General features: G+C 40.5%; 1 protein-coding gene and 1 non-coding gene across 2 annotated transcripts in view; both read right to left on the bottom strand.

The window, feature by feature from the left end:
- psma3 (proteasome 20S subunit alpha 3) overlaps positions 1 to 23,134 on the bottom strand; it is a 44,421-nt gene that overhangs the window by 5,590 nt on the left and 15,697 nt on the right. The window contains exons 4-10 of the mRNA XM_034159328.1: positions 21,451 to 21,552; positions 21,084 to 21,157; positions 18,476 to 18,548; positions 15,093 to 15,158; positions 14,947 to 14,993; positions 10,820 to 10,887; positions 7,017 to 7,081 (exon numbers count right to left, since the gene is read on the bottom strand). Coding sequence (XP_034015219.1) covers positions 7,017 to 7,081; positions 10,820 to 10,887; positions 14,947 to 14,993; positions 15,093 to 15,158; positions 18,476 to 18,548; positions 21,084 to 21,157; positions 21,451 to 21,552 — 495 coding nt within the window. The remainder of the gene's footprint in view (positions 1 to 7,016; positions 7,082 to 10,819; positions 10,888 to 14,946; positions 14,994 to 15,092; positions 15,159 to 18,475; positions 18,549 to 21,083; positions 21,158 to 21,450; positions 21,553 to 23,134) is intronic.
- LOC117501240 lies at positions 7,333 to 7,412 on the bottom strand. Its single transcript, XR_004557979.1, has one exon. It is a non-coding gene; the product is annotated as a small nucleolar RNA SNORD53/SNORD92 (small nucleolar RNA).

Here is a 23,134-nt window from a genome sequence, read left to right as displayed (position 1 = left end):
GTCCAGGAGAGCAAAAACCATTATCGTAGCAGAGCTGACTGTGCCTTGGGAGGAGAGGCTAGCCACGTCCCACCATCTAAAAAAGACCAAGTATCAGGACTTAGTGGACGAAGCAGCGTTAAAGGGGTGGCATACAACTTTTTTCCCAATTGAAGTAGGCTGCCATGGATTTCCAGCAAAATCGGTGCGCTACTTCCTCCAGAGAGTGGGTCTGGAGTCGAAACAGTTGAAGCAAGCCATCAGGGAAATAGCCAGCATGGCGCAGTCAAGCTCAAGGTGGCTGTGGCTGATGAGGGCCCAAAGTTGGAACCCTTCTGCAGGCGAAGGCTAGTCAGCCTCCGCAGCCCCACTCAGGCGAGGTGTACAGGTTAAGGGGCGAAACACCTGTGACCCTGAGATACCTGCTGATGATGCAGAAGGGTTTTCCAACAGAAGAGGTGAGGCGAGGAACGGGAATAAGGATCCAGCCTATGTAGTCTGTAGTTGTTTGTAGCGTAGCATCTTTTGATGTTTATTCACCTTAAAGTTGAGGGTCACATGGATTCCAGTCAATATCAGCAGATTCTTGAGAACAAAGTTCATGAATCAGTGAAAAAGTAAAAGTTGCGCCGGGGCTGTATCTTTCAACAAGACAACGACCCTAAACACTGCTCAAAATCTACTAAGGCATTCATGCAGAAGAACAAGTACAACGTTCTGGAATGGCCATCTCAGTCCCCAGACCTGAATATTATTGAAAATCTGTGGTGTGATTTTAAGCAGGCTGTCCATGCTCAGAAACCAACAAACCTGAGATGTTTTGTAAAGAAGAATGGTCCAAAATACCTTCAACCAGAATCCAGACTCTCATTGGAAGCTACGGGAAGTGTTTAGAGGCTGTTATTTCTGCAAAAAGAGCATCTACTAAATACTGATGTATTTCTTCTGTTGGGTTGCCCAAATTTATGCACCTGCCTAATTTTGTTTAAAGAATTATTGCACACTTTCTGTAAATCATATAAACTTCATTTCACTTCTCAAATATCACCATGTTTGTCTGCTACAACCCCTGGCAAAAATTATGGAATCACCGGCCTCGGAGGATGTTCATTCAGTTGTTTAATTTTGTAGAAAAAAAGCAGATCACAGACATGACACAAAACTAAAGTAATTTCAAATGGCAACTTTCTGGCTTTAAGAAACACTATAAGAAATCAAGAAAAAAAAATTGTGGCAGTCAGTAACGGTTACTTTTTTAGACCAAGCAGAGGGAAAAAAAAAATATGGACTCACTCAATTCTGAGGAATAAATTATGGAATCACCCTGTAAATTTTCATCCCCAAAACTAACACCTGCATCAAATCAGATCTGCTTGTTAGTCTGCATCTAAAAAGGAGTGATCACACCTTGGAGAGCTGTTGCACCAAGTGGACTGACATGAATCATGGCTCCAACACGAGAGATGTCAATTGAAACAAAGGAGAGGATTATCAAACTCTTAAAAGAGGGTAAATCATCACGCAATGTTGCAAAAGATGTTGGTTGTTCACAGTCAGCTGTGTCTAAACTCTGGACCAAATGCAAACAACATGGGAAGGTTGTTAAAGGCAAACATACTGGTAGACCAAGGAAGACATCAAAGCATCAAGACAGAAAATTTAAAGCAATATGTCTCAAAAATCGAAAATGCACAACAAAACAAATGAGGAACAAATGGGAGGAAACTGGAGTCAACGTCTGTGACCGAACTGTAAGAAACTGCCTAAAGGAAATGGGATTTACATACAGAAAAGCTAAAAGAAAGCCATCATTAACACCTAAACAGAAAAAAACAAGGATACAACGGGCTAAGGAAAAGCAATCGTGGACTGTGGATGACTGGATGAAAGTCATATTCAGTGATGAATCTCGAATCTGCATTGGGTAAGGTGATGATGCTGGAACTTTTGTTTGGTGCCGTTCCAATGTGATTTATAAAGATGACTGCCTGAAGAGAACATGTAAATTTCCACAGTCATTGATGATATGGGGCTGCATGTCAGGTAAAGGCACTGGGGAGATGGCTGTCATTACATCATCAATAAATGCACAAGTTTACATTGATATTTTGGACACTTTTCTTATCCCATCAACTGAAAGCATGTTTGGGGATGATGAAATCATTTTTTCAAGATGATAATGCATCTTGCCATAGAGCAAAAACTGTGAAAACATTCCTTGCAAAAAGACACATAGAGTCAATGTCATGGCCTGCAAATAGTCCGGATCTTAATCCAATTGAAAATCTTTGGTGGAAGTTGAAGAAAATGGTCCATGACAAGGCTCCAACCTGCAAAGCTGATCTGGCAACAGCAATCAGAGAAATTTGGAGCCAGATTGATGATGAGTACTGTTTGTCACTCATTAAGTCCATGCCTCAGAGACTGCAAGCTGTTATAAAAGCCAGAGGTGGTGCAATAAAATACTAGTGATGTGTTGGAGTGTTCTTTTGTTTTTCATGATTCCATAATTTTTTCCTCAGAATTGAGTGATTCCATATTTTTTTCCCTCTGCTTGGTCTAAAAAAGTAACCGTTACTGACTGCCACAATTTTTTTTTCCTGATTTCTTATAGTGTTTCTTAAAGCCAGAAAGTTGCCATTTGAAATGACTTTAGTTTTGTGTCATGTCTGTGATCTGCTTTTTTTCTACAAAATTAAACAACTGAATGAACATCCTCCGAGGCCGGTGATTCCATAATTTTTGCCAGGGGTTGTATATGTAAACAAACTAGAGTGACCACACAGCTCCAAGAGAAATCTTCGGCTACAGCTGTCTGAACTTAATTTGAACAGGTGTTCGTGGGCCTGACTTTTATGTTCATCTATCTATACAAGAACTATTTCTCAAAATATAAACCCAAAATTAAATGCAAATGCAGCGCTAAGTTTCTCTAAACTGCACTGCCAAACTCGACCTCAAACCTGTGCAAGGCCTGAGGAAGAGATCATCTACAGTAGGGACTCCACCAGTTCCTTGTGGACTCATTTCATACACTACGTTTCACAAATTCAAACGCACCCAACATCAAGCTTGACTGACCGCAATCTTTGTGAGACGACCTTGTGCACAAGGTTTATGGTGATGGACAAAGTCTTTGTCCTTCTGATGGGAATAATCAGAACTTAAACATACCCAGCTTTGAACTTATCTGAAGTCTCAATGAGCGAGGTGACCTTGGGTATCAAGTTTCATCTTGATACGTTGTCTTTTTCAAGCTACAAGCTACTGTCATGTCTGTGATCTGTTTTTTTTTTCTACAAAATTAAACAACTGAATGAACATCCTCCGAGGCCGGTGATTCCATAATTTTTGCCAGGGCTTGTATATGATATATCTTACTGAAATTGGTGATACAAACAACCAATGATTTATAATGGAAATCATCAGGGGTGCCCAAACTTTTGCATACAACTGTAAAACACATGGAACATCTTGCTACATACTACAACTTTCTGCACATGCTACACCTGTGCTTGTCACAGTAGTGGGTGATGTGGCAAAATTATATCCCAATTTATTGTGAAATATTATTTGGTGTCATCACATCTAGGTCAAAGGCATAGAAATATATAAACACCTACAGTGGACAAAATTACTGCAGCCAGTCAGGAGTAGCCAGGGTCTGAATAACGTTCCACAATGCCATAGTTAGCAGATCACACGTTTTGGTTTGTGCAATAAATTTATTTAATGGATGTTTACTTGTACTGTGATTCTTGGTGTTACTGTCAGTTTAGCATTCAATCACAAAATGGTAACAACCCCTCCCAAGATGGCAGACAAAAATATCACAAAAAGGAGCTTGACTGCCACACAAGTGCTTTTTCATCTCTGTGGTCAAAAGTGCGTGAGGTTGTCAGTCACTTTTAGCAGAGATAATGTTCACTGGCTATCGAGAGCAAAAATGAATGAGAAAAAGAAGAACCAAAAGACTAACATTTTTAGTGGAGCTGCAGAGGAAAAAAAATGCCCACTGGCAGTGAAAAGTTCAGTCAGATCAGTGGGAAGGAGTAGATGGTCGTACAAAAACATTTTATTTCCGAACAACCATTCCAATCATCTCTCACACCAGCACAAGAGGACAAACTACTGGAGTTAAAAAAAAAAGAAAGAAATAATGGAAGAACAAAGACTTTATTTACATCCCACTCGGTCTCATCCTGGATTAAAAGAAAATTAATACTTAAAACTCGCCAGAATTACATTATTTGTGTGTGAGGCCGGATTTTCTGCTCTGACTGTGACCAGAACAAGGCTCCGCAGCAGACTGAACATTCAAAAATATAAATGAACAAAATGCACCTTTCGCTCACATATATACAGTACAACACTTTGACTGGCTCAGGCCCCACACAGAGGGTAAGTACTGACAGTCATGTGTCTTTTATAGTGGTTAAGGTTTAATTCTACTTTTACTTTGCTACAACTATACTTTTACCATCTACATCTACTATGCTACAACACACACACACAGATCTGTTTCTTTGTTAAGTCCTTCTCTGTGCCACTTTCCCATGAAGCTGTAGAACTGGTGAGGCAACAGACCAAACTTGTCACCTCAGAGGTGCTCCTGTGTCTTGGTGGCTCCCTTCACTAGTCTCTCTCTTGCACATTCATTCAGTTTTTGAGAACTGCCTCCTCCAGCCAGACTGACCATAAAGTATTATACTGTTTGTATCTTAAGTCCTAGACAAATTCAGTGACTTGGAAATGTTCATGTGTTAATCCCCTGATTTGTCTCAAAGAAAACTGCCTCTAAAAGTGATTACTGTATTTACTCTAATAAATGCCCCAAGGGGTGTTTACTGACTATCGTATGCATGCTGTACACAGTACAGTCTTAGGGTATGTACGTACTGCATGCAAGAAAAGCAGCGCAGATTCTAAACGAATGTTTTTCTGCATGCAGGAACTGCTACATTACAAAAAAATGGTTCAGCGCTACAGTTTTACTCTGCAGCATTCAAGCTAAAAGTTGTGAAAGAAGCGTAAGAGAAGGGGAGACACTATGCTGCTCCAATTTTCCTAGTCAATAGGAAACACATCTGGGAGTGGTGTAGGAACAAAGATAAGTTTGCAACCCTGGCCGAAACAGCAAAACCGCTGCCTTGGGGGGGGGTCAGCAGGCTTTAGCGCAGGGGTACTGATTAACTGATTCCATCTGCTCAGTGATATTAATCAGTAAAATCACCCGGTGGAGTCAGTGGCTGCAAAGAAAACCTGCACCCTCATGGCTCTTTCTGGAACAGGTTGCCTACCCCTGCTTTAGCATGACAGGGAAGGGTCTGAAATATGCATAAGGGTCTAAATATATGCATAAGCAACATGGAGACAGAACAGACTTGAGATTTTATTTTACTCTGTTGTCTCAGCAATTCACAATTTCACAACATACAATGTGATGGAAAAAATAAAGGGGGGCTTCTATTCGAGTAAATATGGTATTTTTGTTATACAGAAGGGTGCATTACTTATGCAACCAATCATTTTGGCTTCGATATTTTTTATTTAATTTACATCATGTTGTAAAGAGATTCGTTTTCAGTTTGTTTGAAGAGGATGATCTTAGAAATTTTTATATAGAGAAGCTTGAATTGTATTTTTTTTTCTCCCTGAAATTGCAAAGAAATTAATGTGTGTAAGAACTGAAGGGGTGAATACTTTTTCCATAGGCACTGTACCTGCTGAGGGTAGCTATAAAATTTTTACTTTCTAAAAGCTTCCATGAATAAATAAATAGACTAAAAATGGCAAAAAATTAAAAGAAACAAGTTTTTTCTCCCCTTTCATTTGAAAAATATTGTTTCACTAAAAAAACAAAACAAAAAAAAAGCAGGCTATGCCACTTCCACTTTTTCCTTTTTTTTTTTTTTTTTTAAACTTAGCCGACATTAACAAAGAGCTTAGCCATTAGCTGCACTTGCATTCTGAGGATTATTAGCCTCAGATGTGTCAGACTTGGCTTTCCTTAGCCAAACAAACTGAAGCTAACAGGCCAAGCTTGGTTGAAGAGTTTAACTCAGATTTTTTGCAGACTGGGCAATGGTTTTAATGAGGCTGTGTGTGGATTTTCCACTGTAGGGTGACAATGAGCAAACATCAACAAGCTGCCAATATATGCTAATGATGCTAACATAAGTAAGTAAGTCCCTTCGGCTGCTCCTTTGTTTGCACTCAGGGTCACCACAGTAAATCCAAGATCTGCATGTTGAATTGGCACAAATTTTACACCGGATGCCCTTCCTGACGCAACTCCACATTACATGGAGAAATTTCACTTAATGGGCAGACCAGCACAGACTTTTTAGATGGCCCCTTTGTGCACCTAATTGCACAGCAAGCCCCAGTATCTCAGATATTTGTAATAAAAGGTCCAGAAAGGATATAAACAGCCGATCCACAGCGGTTAGCTGCCACTGCCAGCAGTCTCTGCAGCAGTGTGCAGAGCTCTCCACATGGCTTGACATTGTGGTGATAGAAAACGACGCTCGCTCTGACTGTGTACTTTGATGTCATAATGCATGACTGGTAAGCTAAATGCATACAGGTTGGCAGGTGTGCTGATCCAACAGTTTATCACACAAAAACATCTCTATATGATTCAGCAACATGCACAACAATGTGAAAAAACAAGCTAAAAGGGAAATTTTGGGAGAGGGACATGAATGGCCACTAAAACTATTTCAACCGTTTCCTCACACAAGGATCATCTCACAAAACCTCACTGAAATCCATCTTGTTTTGAGACATTCACAATGGGATAAGCAACGCTCCAACACTGGTGTGTGCTACTGTGTGTGTCAGTGGCCGTTTTGAAGTACAATCAAGGCTTCAATCTGGACTGTTCAGACTCAGTTTTTAGCTGAAAGCCAAAAAGCAGACCCACCCCAGCAGGGACGCACTCAGACTGTCTGACAGGAAGTGGTGTGTGTGTGTATATATATATATATATATATATATATATATATATATATATATATATATATATAGCTTACCTTGGCATATTTCTCAGCTTCCTCCCTGACGTCTGTCGGAACCAACTCATGGTGTCCATTTGTGACTTAAGGGAGAAGACAGAGAGGAAGCCAGTTAGATGTGTTACCATAGCAGTAAAAGTATCAGAAGGAAACCAGTAGAGGTGTCCATCAATTGCTTTGTTGTATTTAATGGATGCATTTTAAATGCTGAAGGGTGAAACACGGTTGGCACGTGACCTCTGTACTGCCCTCTGATGTACTGTTTGAACTGATGAGCTGCATAACTTTTTCCTCCTTCAGGGTTAAAGAACTAAAGTATTTTCAGCTCAGGGAATTGGTCAGACAGCCAAGAGGATGCAGCATCACAGGAGATCAGACCAGTGAGCGAAACCTTTCTGACCATCATCATCCCTCCCTGCTGAGTTTTGGGCAGTCAACAGTTTGATCTGCTGAGATAAATAAATCAGCCATTTTTTAAGTGATCCAAGTTTGACAGTGCCAATATTCACAGTTGTGTTTATGTTGTGCTTCTTAACTTTTTGGACATTGTGTGGATGTGGTGTCAGTGAGCTTACATCAAAACAATCTTGGGTCTGAACCCAACTTTGCTGTTTGGTTCCTTTTCTGGACAACTAGCCATAATAGTAGACTAAGACTAGAAGAAGCTTGTGTCTGACTAGTTGCAGGGTTTTCGCCAGTGCATTTCATTGTAACAGCCCATTATGTAACAGTCACTTTGATTCCACCTGTGACAGTTGGGCTGTTATGAACAGAAGGTGGATCAATGTCACTGCTCTCCAGTGTTTTGTACAGACTGACAGTAAAAATACATTTTGGTCCGATTGCTCAAATCGGATTCTGGGTGCGTTATGCTCAGTCTGTCACACCTCACATTTGAAACACACTGCATGTTATTGTGTGTGTGTCTCACACATTTCGATATTTCCACCTGAGAGCATTTTCAGCCACTGCTTTCCATATACAGTAAAACTCACCTAAAAGTCATCATAGAAACCAGTTACTCGCACTCACCAAACAAAAGCAAAATTACGTGTCGTAATTCAAGGCCGGTGATTATTAACAAAATGCTGTTTGCTGTCGGCACTGTAATATGGTGTTAAGTTTCACACATATCCCTGGGTGTGGCGAACCAAACTCGCACTCACCAAACAAAAGCAAAAGTCACAATGTTTTTATATGGTGTTCTACGTAATAAATGCAGTATATACCGGATTTTGTATAACGGATTTTTTTTGCATCGGACAAAACATTCCGCCAATCACAATGTATTCCCATTAAAACCCGTCACGTGTCGTAATTCAAGGCCGGTGATTATTAACAAAATGCTGTTTGCTGTCGGCACTGTAATATGGTGTTAAGTTTCACACATATCCCTGGGTGTGGCGAACCAAACTGCTTTTGATCAGAGCCCTCTGCATCGCTGTGAACCTTCTCCGTAGCCCAGTCAAAACGGGAGACCACAAGGGCTGTGATTTGTCACTTTTTTGTTTTCACTCCTTCCTCTCCCATCATATTTTAAAAGTTTTTGCAGTGCACCCACCAGTTTCGATAATGGATTACATATGCTTGGCAGAAAAGTCCGCAAACATGGCCAACTTTACAACGAGACAGAAAGAGAAACTCAAAGGACTCACAATTCATGGAGGGAAATTGTATGTACCATTCATTTGAAAGTTTATGATTGTATAAAGAAGTGGAGCTCATGGAGGGACAATTTTGTTCCTGTGGCAAATTGCATAAACATGCAACAGAGAACTTTAAAATGGTCATGCACACGTCAACGTCATCGCATGACCATGGAGTTACGAAACTGTAGAAGCATAAATCAGGCTTTAGACCACTCTGCAGTGGACTTAGATGAAAGAGTGACTCGACCAAATGTAATTCTTTTAATGCACATCATGTCTGGAGCTTATTTAAGGCAGGCATTTGTTTTTGTTTTGTTTTTTTCAGATAAAGTTTTGACCCTGTCATTAAATGAGACGGGCCCCCATTCAGGGTCAGGCATCGAGGAAATACACAAGTCTAATTGGAGCTGGGGATTCTCCGTAGATCGTTCAGCGTCTCCCGACTGTCACTAATCCGTTACATACATATAATGATTTTGTCCGTTATATATATATATATATATATATATATATATATATATATATATATATATATATATATATATATATATATATATATATATATATATATATATATATATATATATATATATATATATATATATATATATATATATATAGTGTATTTTGTCCATTTCATACATATAGCAGATTTCGATAACGGACAAAATTCGCTGGTCCAAAAGAAATCATTATATGCGAGTTTTCCTGTAATTTGTTTTTTATCCAACTGTGTTTTTTGAGACCATTTTTGGACATGATTTTAAAGTGCACATTTGAGTTTGGTGTTTTGTGTACGTGTGTTCGTGCATGTTTGCCCGCGGATCCATCCTTTCAAAGAGGAACACTGAAATTATAAATCTGGCTTGCCCAACTCGTCGTTCGCAATCGACTGGTCGATTGGGGGCTGAGTTCCAGTCGATCGCATGAAAGATTAAAGAAAATCTGGACTCCTTGAGAGGATTAAGTGCTGCTATAAGAGACAGATGCAGAAGGTGGCAGCAATACACCAATAAGGATGTCAGCTGCCGTTAAAAGCCAAAGAAGAAGTAACACCATAGAAGAAGAGGGACTGTTGCTAAATTTTGTAACTATTCAGACCCTTGCAGCGACCATTTTTTTTTTTTTAAGTGATTAGCGAGAAATCTAGTGACTTTTCTTGGTGTTATTAGAGACTTTGAGCAGCAGGTGTTGCCATCCCAAAGCTCACAGGAGACTGCCCGCCTCCTCCACTCGCACAGAAAAGGAGGCAGACAGCCAGCAGTAAGTTAAAACAAACGCGGGGGGGGGGGGACAACTCCGCGAGAGTGTCTCTTTTGGGTCACTTTTGTCGGTTCAAAGTCCAAGAATCAACAGAAGAAAGTTCATCTGTATTTGTAAAATTTAAACGAATGAAAGATACATCCACAGTGCAAATTAAGGAAAAAAAAGCCAATTATGCAAATTAGGTGACGATGTCATTTGCTGGTACGGGCCAGTCCTAGGTCTACTTCTGCTTATTCTTTGCACCATGCACATTTTACTTAAATGATGCATTATTATTGTTAAAACTTTATCCTTGTGCCAGAAAATTGTGTTATTATATCGGTACACAATATACTGTGGTGACACTATGGCTTTCGATATGGCTTGGCAGATCTCAATACACTTTCAACTTTAAAAGTACATCTTAGTTCAAAAAAGGTTGGGCTGCCCTGATGTAAACAGTCCTAATAATAAGATAACTATTAAAGAGGAATGTAGTGCAGAACATTTTTATCCACCTTAATGTTAAACAAGTTGCCCATAAGTGCAGGGACGCAAGTAAGTTGAGCTTATTATTGTCAAATGTTAACTTATCAAATAAATAAACAGCCAAGAACTTGTCACACATTTGAGCAACTTCTGTTGCCACGTTAGTGAGTGATGTGAGCATTTCAGGCCTTCTGGTACAAATCCAACTGGTGAAACCCAAAATTCAAAGGGCATTTATGAATGTCAGAAATGCATCATTTTATTTATTTATTTATTTATTTTTGCTAGCAGAGCTTTGACTTACCAGTATTTATATGTAACAATTTCAGTTTTGAGAGTTCTATGCTTTTTCAAAGTTGGAAAAATTTAAACTTGAAATGAGCTACTTGAAACATGAGGGCAAACAATCCTAGCTTTATAGAAAAACAGAGTTCTCACCTTCTCCCACCCAACTGAGTTCCAGCTCAAAGGCTTTGTCTTTCACCTCATCATGGACAATGTAAATTCTGGAAAACACCACAGGACACACATCAGAGATAGATGAATAAAGCAAGCTCCCCCTCACAAAACAAAAAAGATATAAAGACAAATTCTGTTCACATAAGATTTCCTCCACCATACTGTCCTCATTTTATTTAAATCAATAGTAACTTAAAAAAAACACTTTACTACATCTGAGAAGATGAGTCAATGGTCAAATTCACAGATAATAATGGCTTGACGGAGAGTGTTGCCATGTTTGTCTTATGACATGCATATAAAAAGTGTCTTCTGTGCTTGTGTTGAACTTTTCTACACAGGTTCTTCAGTGGATGAGAGTGAGATATAACCAAAATAATGACACACAAAGAGGATTAATGCTGAATCAGTCTCCTGCTCATGTAACATGATCCTCTATGTCATAGGCGTCAAACTGATTCCAGAAAGGGCCAAGAGGGTGCAGGATTTCTTTGAAACCACCAACTCTACCCAGTGATTTCATAGATGAACTCATCCCATCTGCTCAAAGCAGAGGTCTCAAACCGGTTCCAGAAAGGGCCGAGAGGGTGCAGGTTTTCTTTGTAACCACCCACTCCAGCAGGTGGTTTCACTGATTAACATCACTTTGAGCAGGTGAAATCACCTGCTGGAGTGGGTGGTTGCAGAGAAAGCCTGCACCCTCTCGGCCCTTTCTGGAACCAGTTTGAGACCTCTGGCTCAAAGTGATGTTAATCAGTGAAACCACCTGGTGGAGTTGGCAGTTAGAAAGAAAACCTGAGCCCAATTTTATAAAGCAGTCGAAGCTTCTTTAAATCGAATAAACTCAGTTGACTAATTTTTCTACGTTAGTCTTAGCACAAAGCGCTTAGTCGGCTAAAGTTTTGCGTTACCCGACTAAAGTTTTTAGCCTGATACAGAGGATGCTAATCTAATTTTAGTCAAAACTTCAGTGTCTTACCTCAAAAATGACAGCTATCTTGTACCACAACTTGATGGAACACTCTCCAAAAGGAGAGCTTCTTCCTCTTTGGCCACAGTTGAAGCAGACGACTGTCATGTGATGCTTGTGACAATTCTCACATTAGGCACCAGGCGTCGCTGTTAGCTATGCAGCGTTGTGTGCACAAAAAGGCTTGTCAGAAGTGCTGTAGTATATAGAAGAACTGCTAGGCTAAGAGCAAAGCACATTCTGCAGTTTGAATGTGTCTGTAAATGTTATAAAGCCAGTTAACAATTCAAAAGCTGGATAGTTCATGAGAACGACCAATCCAGAAGTAAACAAAACTCTCGCGCATTGGAGGCAACAGCACTCGTGAGGCTGCTATGCCCGTGAAATTCGATGACTAATGTAAGACGGTTAATCTATAAGTTAAGCCATTGATGTGAAACAGAAATTAGATGGTTAATGCTGGTGGTTGCTTAATGATGGTTAACTTGCTTAGTCAATGAAGCAAGTTTAGTAGACTAAGAAAAAAAAAAAATCAGACTGCTTTATCAAACTGGGCCCTGCACCCTCTTGGCCCTTTCTGGAATCAATTTCACACCTACGCTCTATGTGAAGATGAGCTTTGTTCAGATTGCCAGTTCAAATTGGATTTAAAGCATTTCTTGTTCAAATCTAATCTCACTGACTGACTGTCCACATTAAACATAGCAAGTGACAATATCAGAGTTCTGTGACCATGGTGCAGGCCTCATCTGCAGTCTAATCCACATTGGTTGCTATAGTAAAGAATCTCACACAGGTAAACAGTCACGTGACTGCTACCCATGTATGAACTTCCAAAATCTGCAGCTACAGAGCTCTGACTCACACAATATGGGTTATAATCAAAGCTGGCGTATTTATATTTTTAAGATTATGTTATAAAACAACATAAGGTGTGCTGTTGAGTGACAGTTTGATAAGCAAAAACAGCCATTAAAACAAATGTTCATGCACACAAAAAAGTCCAAACTGTAAAAGTCACATCCATCATAATATGGAGAAAATGGCCCATTACCCACCCTACCCTTTTGAAAAATGAATCACTGCTTTCTGGACTTTAGCAAATGCCCCAACCACAGCAAGCCTCAAACGTTTAGCTCATCAACGCTGAAGGCTACTGTCCTACAGACTAGCATAGAAGAAGGTAGCAGTGTGCTGACTGGAACTTTGTCAGCTGTATTCATTTATCTGTTTTTTCATTGGTTCAACTTCATAATAAAGTTGCTTACAACTCCCTGCAGTTTCTGTGTGAAGGTTTTTGTTGAAAGGTTCTGTGAACTAAACCTTTCCTGTAAGGCATGAGCTTGTGTTATTCTAAAATTTTACACATTTTTAAGACTTTTTTTCTTTTTTTTATTCCAGGTATCCATTACAGAAAACAGTTATTAGTCTCCTATATTAGCAGTAATTAGTACTGGCCCTAAAAAAGCCATGTCAGGGGATCCCTAGTGTGTGTGTGTGTGTGTGTGTGTGTGTGTGTGTGTGTGTGTGTGTGTGTGTGTGTGTGTGTGTGTGTGTGTGTGTGAGAGAGAGTGAGTGAGTGAGTGAGAGAGAGAGGTTTTTCTCGCCCTGACAAGAGAGCCACCAGCTATAACCATGCACAGCTCTCCATTAGCTTTAATTGGTGTAAAAAGCATAGACTGTATTGGTTTTCTAGAGAGACCTGGAAGAGCCAAAATGAAGGTTGTGTCTAGGCTAGGTTTGTACGGTGCCATGTTCACAGCAGCTACACAATGAACTCATTAATGCATAAAGGGGTGGAGCGTGTGTGGCTCTATATGTGACGAAGACGCCTGAACACGCCCCCTTAACAAGTCCGAACCACCTAACCTGGGTTCAGGTGTTTATTAAATCATATTTTGGGGACTGTGCGGTGGTTTTCCAAAGGGTTTGTTTTGTTGAGAACATTAAAATTTATGAGCCGCATATTTTCTAAGTAATCATGCATTAAGCGGATCTAAGGGGTGAAGCTACTGACAGCTGCTAAAAGTGCTAACACTCTTAGCACATAACATAAAATCTGACAAGAGTTTCACTCAGTGTGTCAACTGCAACAAAGACGCCTGATCCGTTAGGACGTTTCACCGCACAACAAGCCAGATTATTCCAGGTGTTTGTCACAGAACAAACAAGCAGACACAGTCTCCCCAACCAGCTGCATCTAGCAAACAATGAGCTAAAGTTGAGACACAGGGACACGCCATTCACCAGCTGTCACTCAAAGTGACCACACCCCAAATTATACAAAACTTTATGGCTTAAAACATCTTACATTAAGACATAAGAAAAAAATTCACCCATGTGCAGTTTCATGGAGGAATTAACTGTTGAAAGAGACCAAAACTGCTTTTGTACCAGGCTGTAAACATGTTTATTTCTGCTCTAAAGTTGGACATTTTAACATGGAGTCCTATGGGAAAGTGCTCCGTTTTGAAGCCAGCCTAAAGCCTCATTTATAGCAGGCTCAGGTTGCCACTTGGTAAAAAGCCACAGGCATAGCAAATCACAAATGGAATCTGAGCTGAGCCATCAAGCAAAAAAGGATGTGCAAAAATACAATTTGAATCACATTTCAAGCTAACTATGAATCAGGCTTGAGATGGATTTGGGGGGAGCATTATTTCATAATAAAAGACAGTGGAGTGATAAGAGTGCGGCAGCAGCATGTCTGACTCTTACGTCCTGCTGCACCAATGTCATTTCGGAGTGTCAGTCACGATTCACCGATTATCGCCTCGCTTCTGCTTAAAACTGACTTTAGAATGATTTAAGAGGTTTTACTTTGTCATCTGATGGTTAATAATCGCATTCTTCCCTTTGATTGCTTTGGTTATAGAGAGTCAGACAGACATGCTGCTGTTGCGCTCTGATCGCTCCCCCCGTCTTTTATTATGAAAAAATGCTGAATTCATGAGGAAATAATTGTCGTACAAAAGCTCTGGATATCTGTCGCTGAGATACATGATGACTGGAGTGCAGTTTTAAGCAGAAACAAGGTGATAATCGGTAATCGCTGCTGACACTAAAAATGACGCATGTGCAGTGAAGGCGGGGGGACCGTTTGGTCGGCGACACCTGCAACATTTTGTTCACTCACATTTTGGCCACCTCTTTCACCAGCTCTCTGCACGTCATGTCCTTCATCTAAAAAAACAAAAGATGTTTATAACAGGATGAAATCACCAAATCAAAACACAGATGGCATAAGCAGATGTTCAGACACCGTTCCACATTAAAACTCACCTGTAGTTTTTCAATTTCTGTTTTGGCTGCCTGTTTTGCTTTTCCAATAGCACAACCCCAATAACCCTGAAAACAACAAAACCGTTAAACACCAAAATGTCTATGTGCAACAATCAGTTAAACAATTTACTTTTAAACCTTTAACCTTAACGTGCTGCAGTTTTTAAATGGTTCACGTTCTGTGCTTCCTCCTTGCTAACCCACAATAAAAAAGGAAGCTTTTTAATCTATTTTTAAAAATACCCTTCTAAAAACAGAAGTATCTGCATCTGGAACGTTGATCACTCTGGGCTCATTACAATATGAACATGGATTGTCAGCAGCTCCCTTTTTTTCTTTTTTTTTAAGGTGCTATGAACAGCATTTTAAACTTGAACTGAACTGCCAGTATCTGCACTGTATGTTCTAATCCCAGGTTTTCAGTTTGTTTTCATAGCCACACTGTCCATGCACGCATGTCCAGCGCAAGCAAGTCCCACTCTGTAAAACTGTTGCTCTCCCTACACGCATGAACACACAGCAGTAAGTGATGGCCACTCACTGTGCACAGCACTATGCACTGGGGAGGTGTGGCTGAAGGTGAGTTTTGGTCTGAGATGCTGGTGCAACAGCTAGTGTCAGTGACTCATTACTTTACAGCATCTTTAAAGCAACAAATGCAAATACAGATCATTTCCAGAGATCTGGTTTTCTTACCAGAGGCTATCAAATATGGCCATCGGGTATTGCGATGGCTTTGCATCTCTCCACCTGTCTGTCCGTCCATCTGAGCTCATCATACGTCCAGTCCAATTACTCCCAGAGTCTTCAAATTTACAGGAAACATTCTAGGGACATGGTCCTTGGACAAGTTCAAAGATGGCTAACCTTGACCTATTTAAGAGTTTAAAAAGTCACATTCTGTTTTAATCTGTTCAGTTTTGTTTTTGAGTGGCAGGCGTGACAGCCAATGAGAGTAGAGCTGCACTGTGACATCAGTGGCTGATTTCTCCAAAATTGTTTCTTTTTGTGTGTTAATACGAGGTCTGTGATAAAAGTAACGGACCTTATTATTTTTTTCAAAAACCATATGGATTTGAATCACGTGTGATTACGTCAGACATGCTTGAACCCTCGTGGGCATGCAAGAGTTTTTTCACGCGTCGGTTACGTCATTCGCCTGTGGGCAGTCTTTGAGTGAGGAGTGGCCCACCCTCTCGTCGTTTTTTCATTGTTTAGGAATGGCTCAGAGACTGCTGCTTTGTTTGATAAAAATTTTTTTCAAAAACTGTAAGGCACAACTGAGTGGACACCATTCGATAAATTCAGCTGGTTTTCGGTAAAAATTTTAACGGCTGATGAGAGATTTTGGTCTGGTAGTGTCGCTTTAAGGATGGCCCACAGCGCCTGACGGCGATCTGCGCTCCGAGGCGGCAGCGTCTCGCTGTTTCAAGTTGAAAACTTCCACATTTCAGGCTCTGTTGACCCAGTAAGTCGTCAGAGAACAGAGAACTTTCAGAAGAAGTCGGCATGAGGAGTTTATTCGGACATTCCATTGTTAACGGACATTTTGTAATGAAAGAACGTGCGGGCAGAGTCGCATGTCGGGCTGGACCCAACCGCGGGGGGTCGCGACAGGAGAAACACCTCCGTTGGAAACCTTAACGGGCAAGTTGGAACATGCCCAAGCTGTTAAACAATTTCTCAGTTACTCACTTGTTGAAAGCCATCAAAAGCCGCCTGAATTTTACAAATGGTTTTCAACACGGAGGTGTTTTTCCTGTCGCGGCGCACACAGATTCGCCGAGTCGTCACAGAAACGACTCGGCGAATTTGCGAGCACATCTTTCACTACAAAATGTCCTTAAACAGTGGAATGTCCGCATAAAGTCCTCATGCCAGCCTGTTCTGAATCTTCTCTGTTCTCTCACGACGTCCTGGGTGAATTAAGCCATAAATTAGAATGTTTTCAGGTCGAAACAGGCCGACGATGGCGCCTGGAAGCGCTGCGCGACGTCCCGCTCCGTGGGAAGTCCTTACAGCGACAGAAACACCCCATAATCTCTCATCAGCCGTTAAACTTTTCACCGAAAACCAGCTTAATTTCTGGAATAGTGTCCACTCGGATATCCCTCATAGGTCCAGAAAAAATGTTGATAAAGCAACACGCGCCGTCCGCAGCGGCTATTCAGACAAAAAGATTCCGACGGGCGGGGTGGAGCACTCCTCACTCAAGGCCTGCCCACAGGCGAATGACGTCACCGACACGCGTGAAAAAAACTCACGCATGCGCACGAGGGTTCAAGCTTGTCTGACGTAAAAACATATGAATCAAATCCATTTATTTTTTGAAAAAAATATAAAGGACCGCTTTTTTCCATCACAGACCTCGTATACATGTTTCTCATATATTATGTAAAAGCTATCGAGAAATAAACTCTTCTAAAGCTGAAAACGCTGTTTTTGGAACCTAATAACACCTCTGAACTTATTTACCAGCCATTTCACGGATGTTAGCATGGTGACATCACAGGCTGGTAGCTAGCTGCAAAACTCCAATCTGTGTGTAAATACGTATATCCTCTTTGTCATGTATTATGTAAAAGCTAGCAAGAAATAACACTTCTAAAACTGAAAACTGTTTATGTAACCTGATAACACCTCTGGAGTCGTTTACAAGACATTTTGCAGACGTTAGCGTGCATGCTAACATCCACAAACGCAAAGCTAACTTTCTATGGAGTTACATTTGTCTCAATAATGCCTGCAAATGCAGAGGGTGAGCTACAAATATTCCTTGATTTGTACAACTTCAGCTCTTAAAACGTAAATACTGTTTTTGATTGAGTGACTGATTGTTGGAGGGGCTTTAGTGAACATGTAATTGTACAGAAGATAATTGGATTTTAATCATTAAACAACTGCAAACCAGAAAGAACACAATGCTCATACGGCCAAGGGTATTTTAGCATTGCGTTATATTTATTTTTTTGTCAAATCCCCTCTTTGTGAAGGGTACTGTGGGCACAAACATTATGTGTTATTTGCGTTACGTCAGTTTGCTTTTGGTAAACCACCAAAGTTCTAATCCAGCCACTAAGTCATGCACAACAGAACTTTAAACCGAGCATATATTCTGGGTCCTCACAGGCAAAGAATTAAGTCCTAAGGCTGATCATACTACGATACCTAATACCAATACAATTGGCTCTCATGGGGAATGTAGTTATGCAAGTTTTGTTGTAAGAACATTTGTACTGAAACCTTTTCCCATCACACTCTACAAATAATTCCTGGTAGTGTGCTGCTGATGTTCACGTTGCTTCAGAGAAGCTAAACGACAGGAAATCCTTAGATGTGTAGACTTGACTGTTCAATAAATCTCTTCCGTTACAGTGACTCACATAGGAAATGCCGGAGGGGTCGACCATGTATAGTTGAGGGCCGTCATCCATATCATAGGATCCCAGAATGAAACTGTCACAAAAACAAGAAGAAGAAAAGACGTAGGACCCCAGAAACTACTTTGAAAGCTGACACAGACAAAAGTTAAATGTGCTGTAACACCACCAGAGGGTACAGCAAGGATCAACAACACGCTTCCTAATACTACAATAGCAGAACAAATAAGAGCAAACTATCAGGGCTGTGAAATGAAAATTGTGAAATCCGAGGAAAATTTGCAGGGGTTTTGGGGGGGTTACAGCTCCCCAGGAGCCGGGGTCTAGTGCCATGTGGGGCCCCAGAATTATCTTTATTATTAATTAAAATTTTTTTTTATAATAATTATCTTAATTATAATAATTATCTTTATTTTTTATCCAATGATACTTTTTTAGCATCTCCTGGAAGAACAAATCTCAAAATTAGTGGATATTTAAATGATCCTATATTCAATCTTTTATTTGACCTGTCAATGATCATGTTGAAATAACAGAATATGACATGGAAGGAGGAACTGGAATGATTTTCCTTTTAATTGTAAACCAAATTATGCATTAACTCAGAACTACATGAAATTTATGAAGACTGAAAAGACTGTTACAGCATTTCAAAAACCACAGCTAAAGCCCGGAGAATATTTGGAAAATCATGGTAAAATATCATTAACAAAGCTTACAGTAAAAAGTCACTTGTGTAAATTCATGCAGCCTAAATCCATTCAAAGCCACAATGTCTTTTTACAATGAAAGAAAGTCTAGATTAGTGAAAAAAGTCACATAATCTTGTCTAAAATCTTGTTTGAACAGCAACATGTTTATTTTCCAGGGAGAGATTCTTACCATGTTTTCCTGAAAGGGCACAGTTCACTTTTCCCGTTTCTTTTATCTTTCAGGTGTGTCGATGAAACCAGCAACGATTCCACGTATTCTTGTCCTTATAAGACTTTTTCAAACCGTCTATCTCGCCACCTTCTCTCTATGCGACGTCGGTCCGTGACACAGACATGCTGCACAAATCTTTTAAAAACTTGAAAGCTCTAAAAGTTTGGGATGTCCACATGCTAAGTGTAGCTTCAGCATCTTGCAGGAGCCACACAGCGTCGCCGCAGCAACCAACCAGTCCTGCTTTACGACAACTGTTGTAACAGCTACTCTTTGAGTGGCATTTTTCCTCCGCGAAACTCTGCGGATCCGAGGAAACTGTTTTGTATCTGTAACACACAGATCAGTGTCCGCGGACTTATAAAACTTACACGACCTCGTAAAAAAAAGAGAACGCTTTGCGATAACCATTTTAAAAACTCAGTGATGTTCACGATTAAAGAGTACATCACTAACACCCCACCCCCCACCCCATGATGAAATCCGTGGAGCCGCAGAGTTTTCACAGCCCTGAACTATAACAATCACCACCAGGCATGTCCGCCGGCCAAGGCTACAACAATCTGCACCTTCTACCAACATAAGGCGTGCCCCCTCCCTGTTGCCACAGTCACTGGACGTGCCCCTGGTAGTTTGGGTGTGGGCGATAGTCATAGATGCAGTCAATCCACCAACAGAGCACACTGTTTTATTATTACTCTACAAAACTGATTTGTCCTTCCTGTCACTGTGCAAATGGCACATTCCCCTTGTGGTATTCAATCAAATGGATGCAAAAAGCACAAATTGCAACTGGAAGGACCACAACAGCAGAGAAAAGGCTTAAAGCTGGCATCACACAAGACAACTCTATAGCACGTAACACACCACCAGAATCAGGATGTGTCCGCCAACATCACCTGCTTGAGGCATGTGCGTGGAGAATAATAACGTACAATCTGGACACAGAGGGTGACCCTGCTTTTCAATGTGGGGAACAGCAAACAAAAGTTATAACTCCTGAGTTACCGCTGTAGCAGCCTTCTGCTCAGCAACTATCTGCAGCTGCTCTAGGCCACTGCTAGATAAAACTGCACCACAACCACAAACCGTGTTCACCCATAGACTTTCAGAAGGCTGGACCATGTCAGATGCTTCCCTGTGCATGACCCAGTGCTCAGGTGCTGCAACACCAAGGACCCGAGCAACTGAAAAAGGCAAATGGGACACCTAAATTTCACTTGGCTGCAGCAGACAAATGATTAATTTTCTTTGGTGCGGACAGACCAGTTGTCTTTCTGGGTGGTTGCTAACCAGGATCAAGGGCAGTTACATAGACTGATGGATGTGGCAATGTACAGAACCAGCATATGTTCCCAGACCTAGTCTTCAGTGACAGGCACCAGCAGATTGTAGAAAGTTATGGTGCATTCACATGTTGGTGCTGTGCAGCAAATGGTAAGCTAGATGGTCCATTTGTTTCAAGGACAAGCTGAAAACTACACTACCTCTGCCTGTGAGAACAGCACGACAAAGACGGTGAAACACGATACCAAAAATTACATTTTCAACTTTTTCACTGTATTCTATTTGAAGAGAACACTGAACGTTGTACTGACTCTCAATGCAGAATCTCAAAAAGCTGACATAAAAAAAGTGGAAAACAAAGGGAGTGTAAACAAAATTATGTATTCAGATATTGACTCACCTACACCCAAACGGCCGCACTGCACTGTATAGTGTGTACGCGTGGACATACATGGCCACTCTGTCGGACAGGTGCTGCAACCAGAAACAGTGTCATCTTAACATCAGTCATAAATGTTCCCTTTTAAAGTTCAAATGTTTAAAAATAAATAACTTTAAAAAAGGAGCTGCATCTAAGTTTTAGAAGGACAGGCTTAGCTTACATACGAGTATAAAATTGGAAATGGACAACATCTGTGTGACGTAAAAGAAGAATGAAGCCATACAGCACATTCTGTGTGGGTTTAATTAATTAATTTATTTATTTTAAGTGTGGTTGGCTTTTTGTTTCAGACAAAATAATAATCACACAGATCCTGTATGTGTACCTTCAGGGGAATATCATGCCCATAGTTTGATCTGAAACTGGAGGCCTCTTCTCTAGCAACATCTGCCAGTGAGCGAGCATCAGCCAGAAGACCAGCTACAGCCTGAGAAAAGTCAGCAGAGCGAAAGCATAAAACAAGAGAACTTCAAATTCCCAGTGGAAATGTCACTTATCACAAAAAGACAACATGCGTCTCATTATATCAGCATAGAATCAGTGTAAAGTGGACCGCCTCATCTGGAAAAAGAAAAAATAAGTGCCCACACTAACGCAATAAGAAACTGCATTTTTGTCCTGAGTGCCAGTATTTTTATTTCCCCCCCCCCCCAATTGCGCTCCCTCCCTCCCTCCACATTTTTTGTGCAGCCAGCCTCAAGCGCTTTAAGTAGAAAATCTCTGAACTTTTCAGAAAGACACTGCATCATCATTACAGTGCCTTTTCAAGCAGCCAAACTAATGTGACAAAACATGGCACCCAAACAACTAAACACACAGAAGAAGCAACTTGTTTTCACCATCTCCATACAGTCAGCTGGTGTCAAAATAAAGCTCATCTGTGGTAGTAGATTAAACAGACAATTACATAAACACTATGTTCCTGCTGAGGATGAGTGCTTTTATCACCACACACATAACACAGTCCTTGGCTGTTTAATGTTGTCATAAAAACAAATCCCAAGACTGCGTATTCTTAAGAAAGCACTGAGATGAAGCACTGGGATTTAGCACTTCTTTGAGCGCACTCAGCACTTTCCTGCTGGGGGAGAGGGGTGGGTGTACTATATGGACACAAGCCCTAAGATAGTTATGTACAGTACTTTCCTTCATTCACACGTGATAGCTGTCCTGTGTATCTCACACTGCTGCAGAGTTTCTGAGACTTTGACAAACAAACAATACATGCCTAGTGGATGAAAGTGATAAGATGTTATGAGGAGAAACAAAAGTTGTGGAATATGACACATTTTGTCCTATGAGCGCAACTTCAACATTACGCTAACCTCTACTGCTGCAATGTGCTCTATTTTATAGTATTTTTATGTCTGTTTAAACTGTAAGGTCTCAAGAGATTTTTGGCATTGCTCAATGTATCCTGTCTTCATCTGCCATCTATTGTAGGGTTCTCACCAGCGCAGTCGAGCATAGGGGGGCTTTTATGTTTTTTTTTTTTCTCTTTCCATTTTAAAAGGGCATGTCACACATTATTTAATGTCCCAGTTAGCAACACAAAGTAGCACTCAAAATGCAAGAAATACAGTGGCTTGCAAGAGTATTTGGCCCCTTGGCATTTCACGCATTTTAATTTGTTTATGCCATTTCAAATACAATGAGTCAATCAAGCTTCTCAATATAAATAAAATAAAAAAATAAAAAAATTGATTTACTTTTTGTATATGAAATGGCATAAACAAATTAAAATGCATGAAATACCAAGGGGCCCAAATACTTTTGCAAGCCACTGTAGTGTTTAAAAGGGTCATGAATTTCACAATTTTCTCGGGGCGGATGCCCTCAAACCCTCCTACAATTACCCACGCCTGCAACGCTAGTTGCGCAGTTAAGCCCCACTAAATTCCCTCTATGCTGTGAAAAAAATCCTGGTGAGAACCCTGTACTGATGCAAATTTTTATTCCTGAAGGACACACAATATGTGCAAGTAAACAATATAACAACTCAACTTGTT

The sequence above is a fragment of the Thalassophryne amazonica genome, chromosome 19 (genome assembly GCF_902500255.1).
Source record: "Thalassophryne amazonica chromosome 19, fThaAma1.1, whole genome shotgun sequence".
NCBI lineage: Eukaryota > Metazoa > Chordata > Actinopteri > Batrachoidiformes > Batrachoididae > Thalassophryne > Thalassophryne amazonica.
This window is presented reverse-complemented; position numbering and strand designations above follow the sequence as displayed.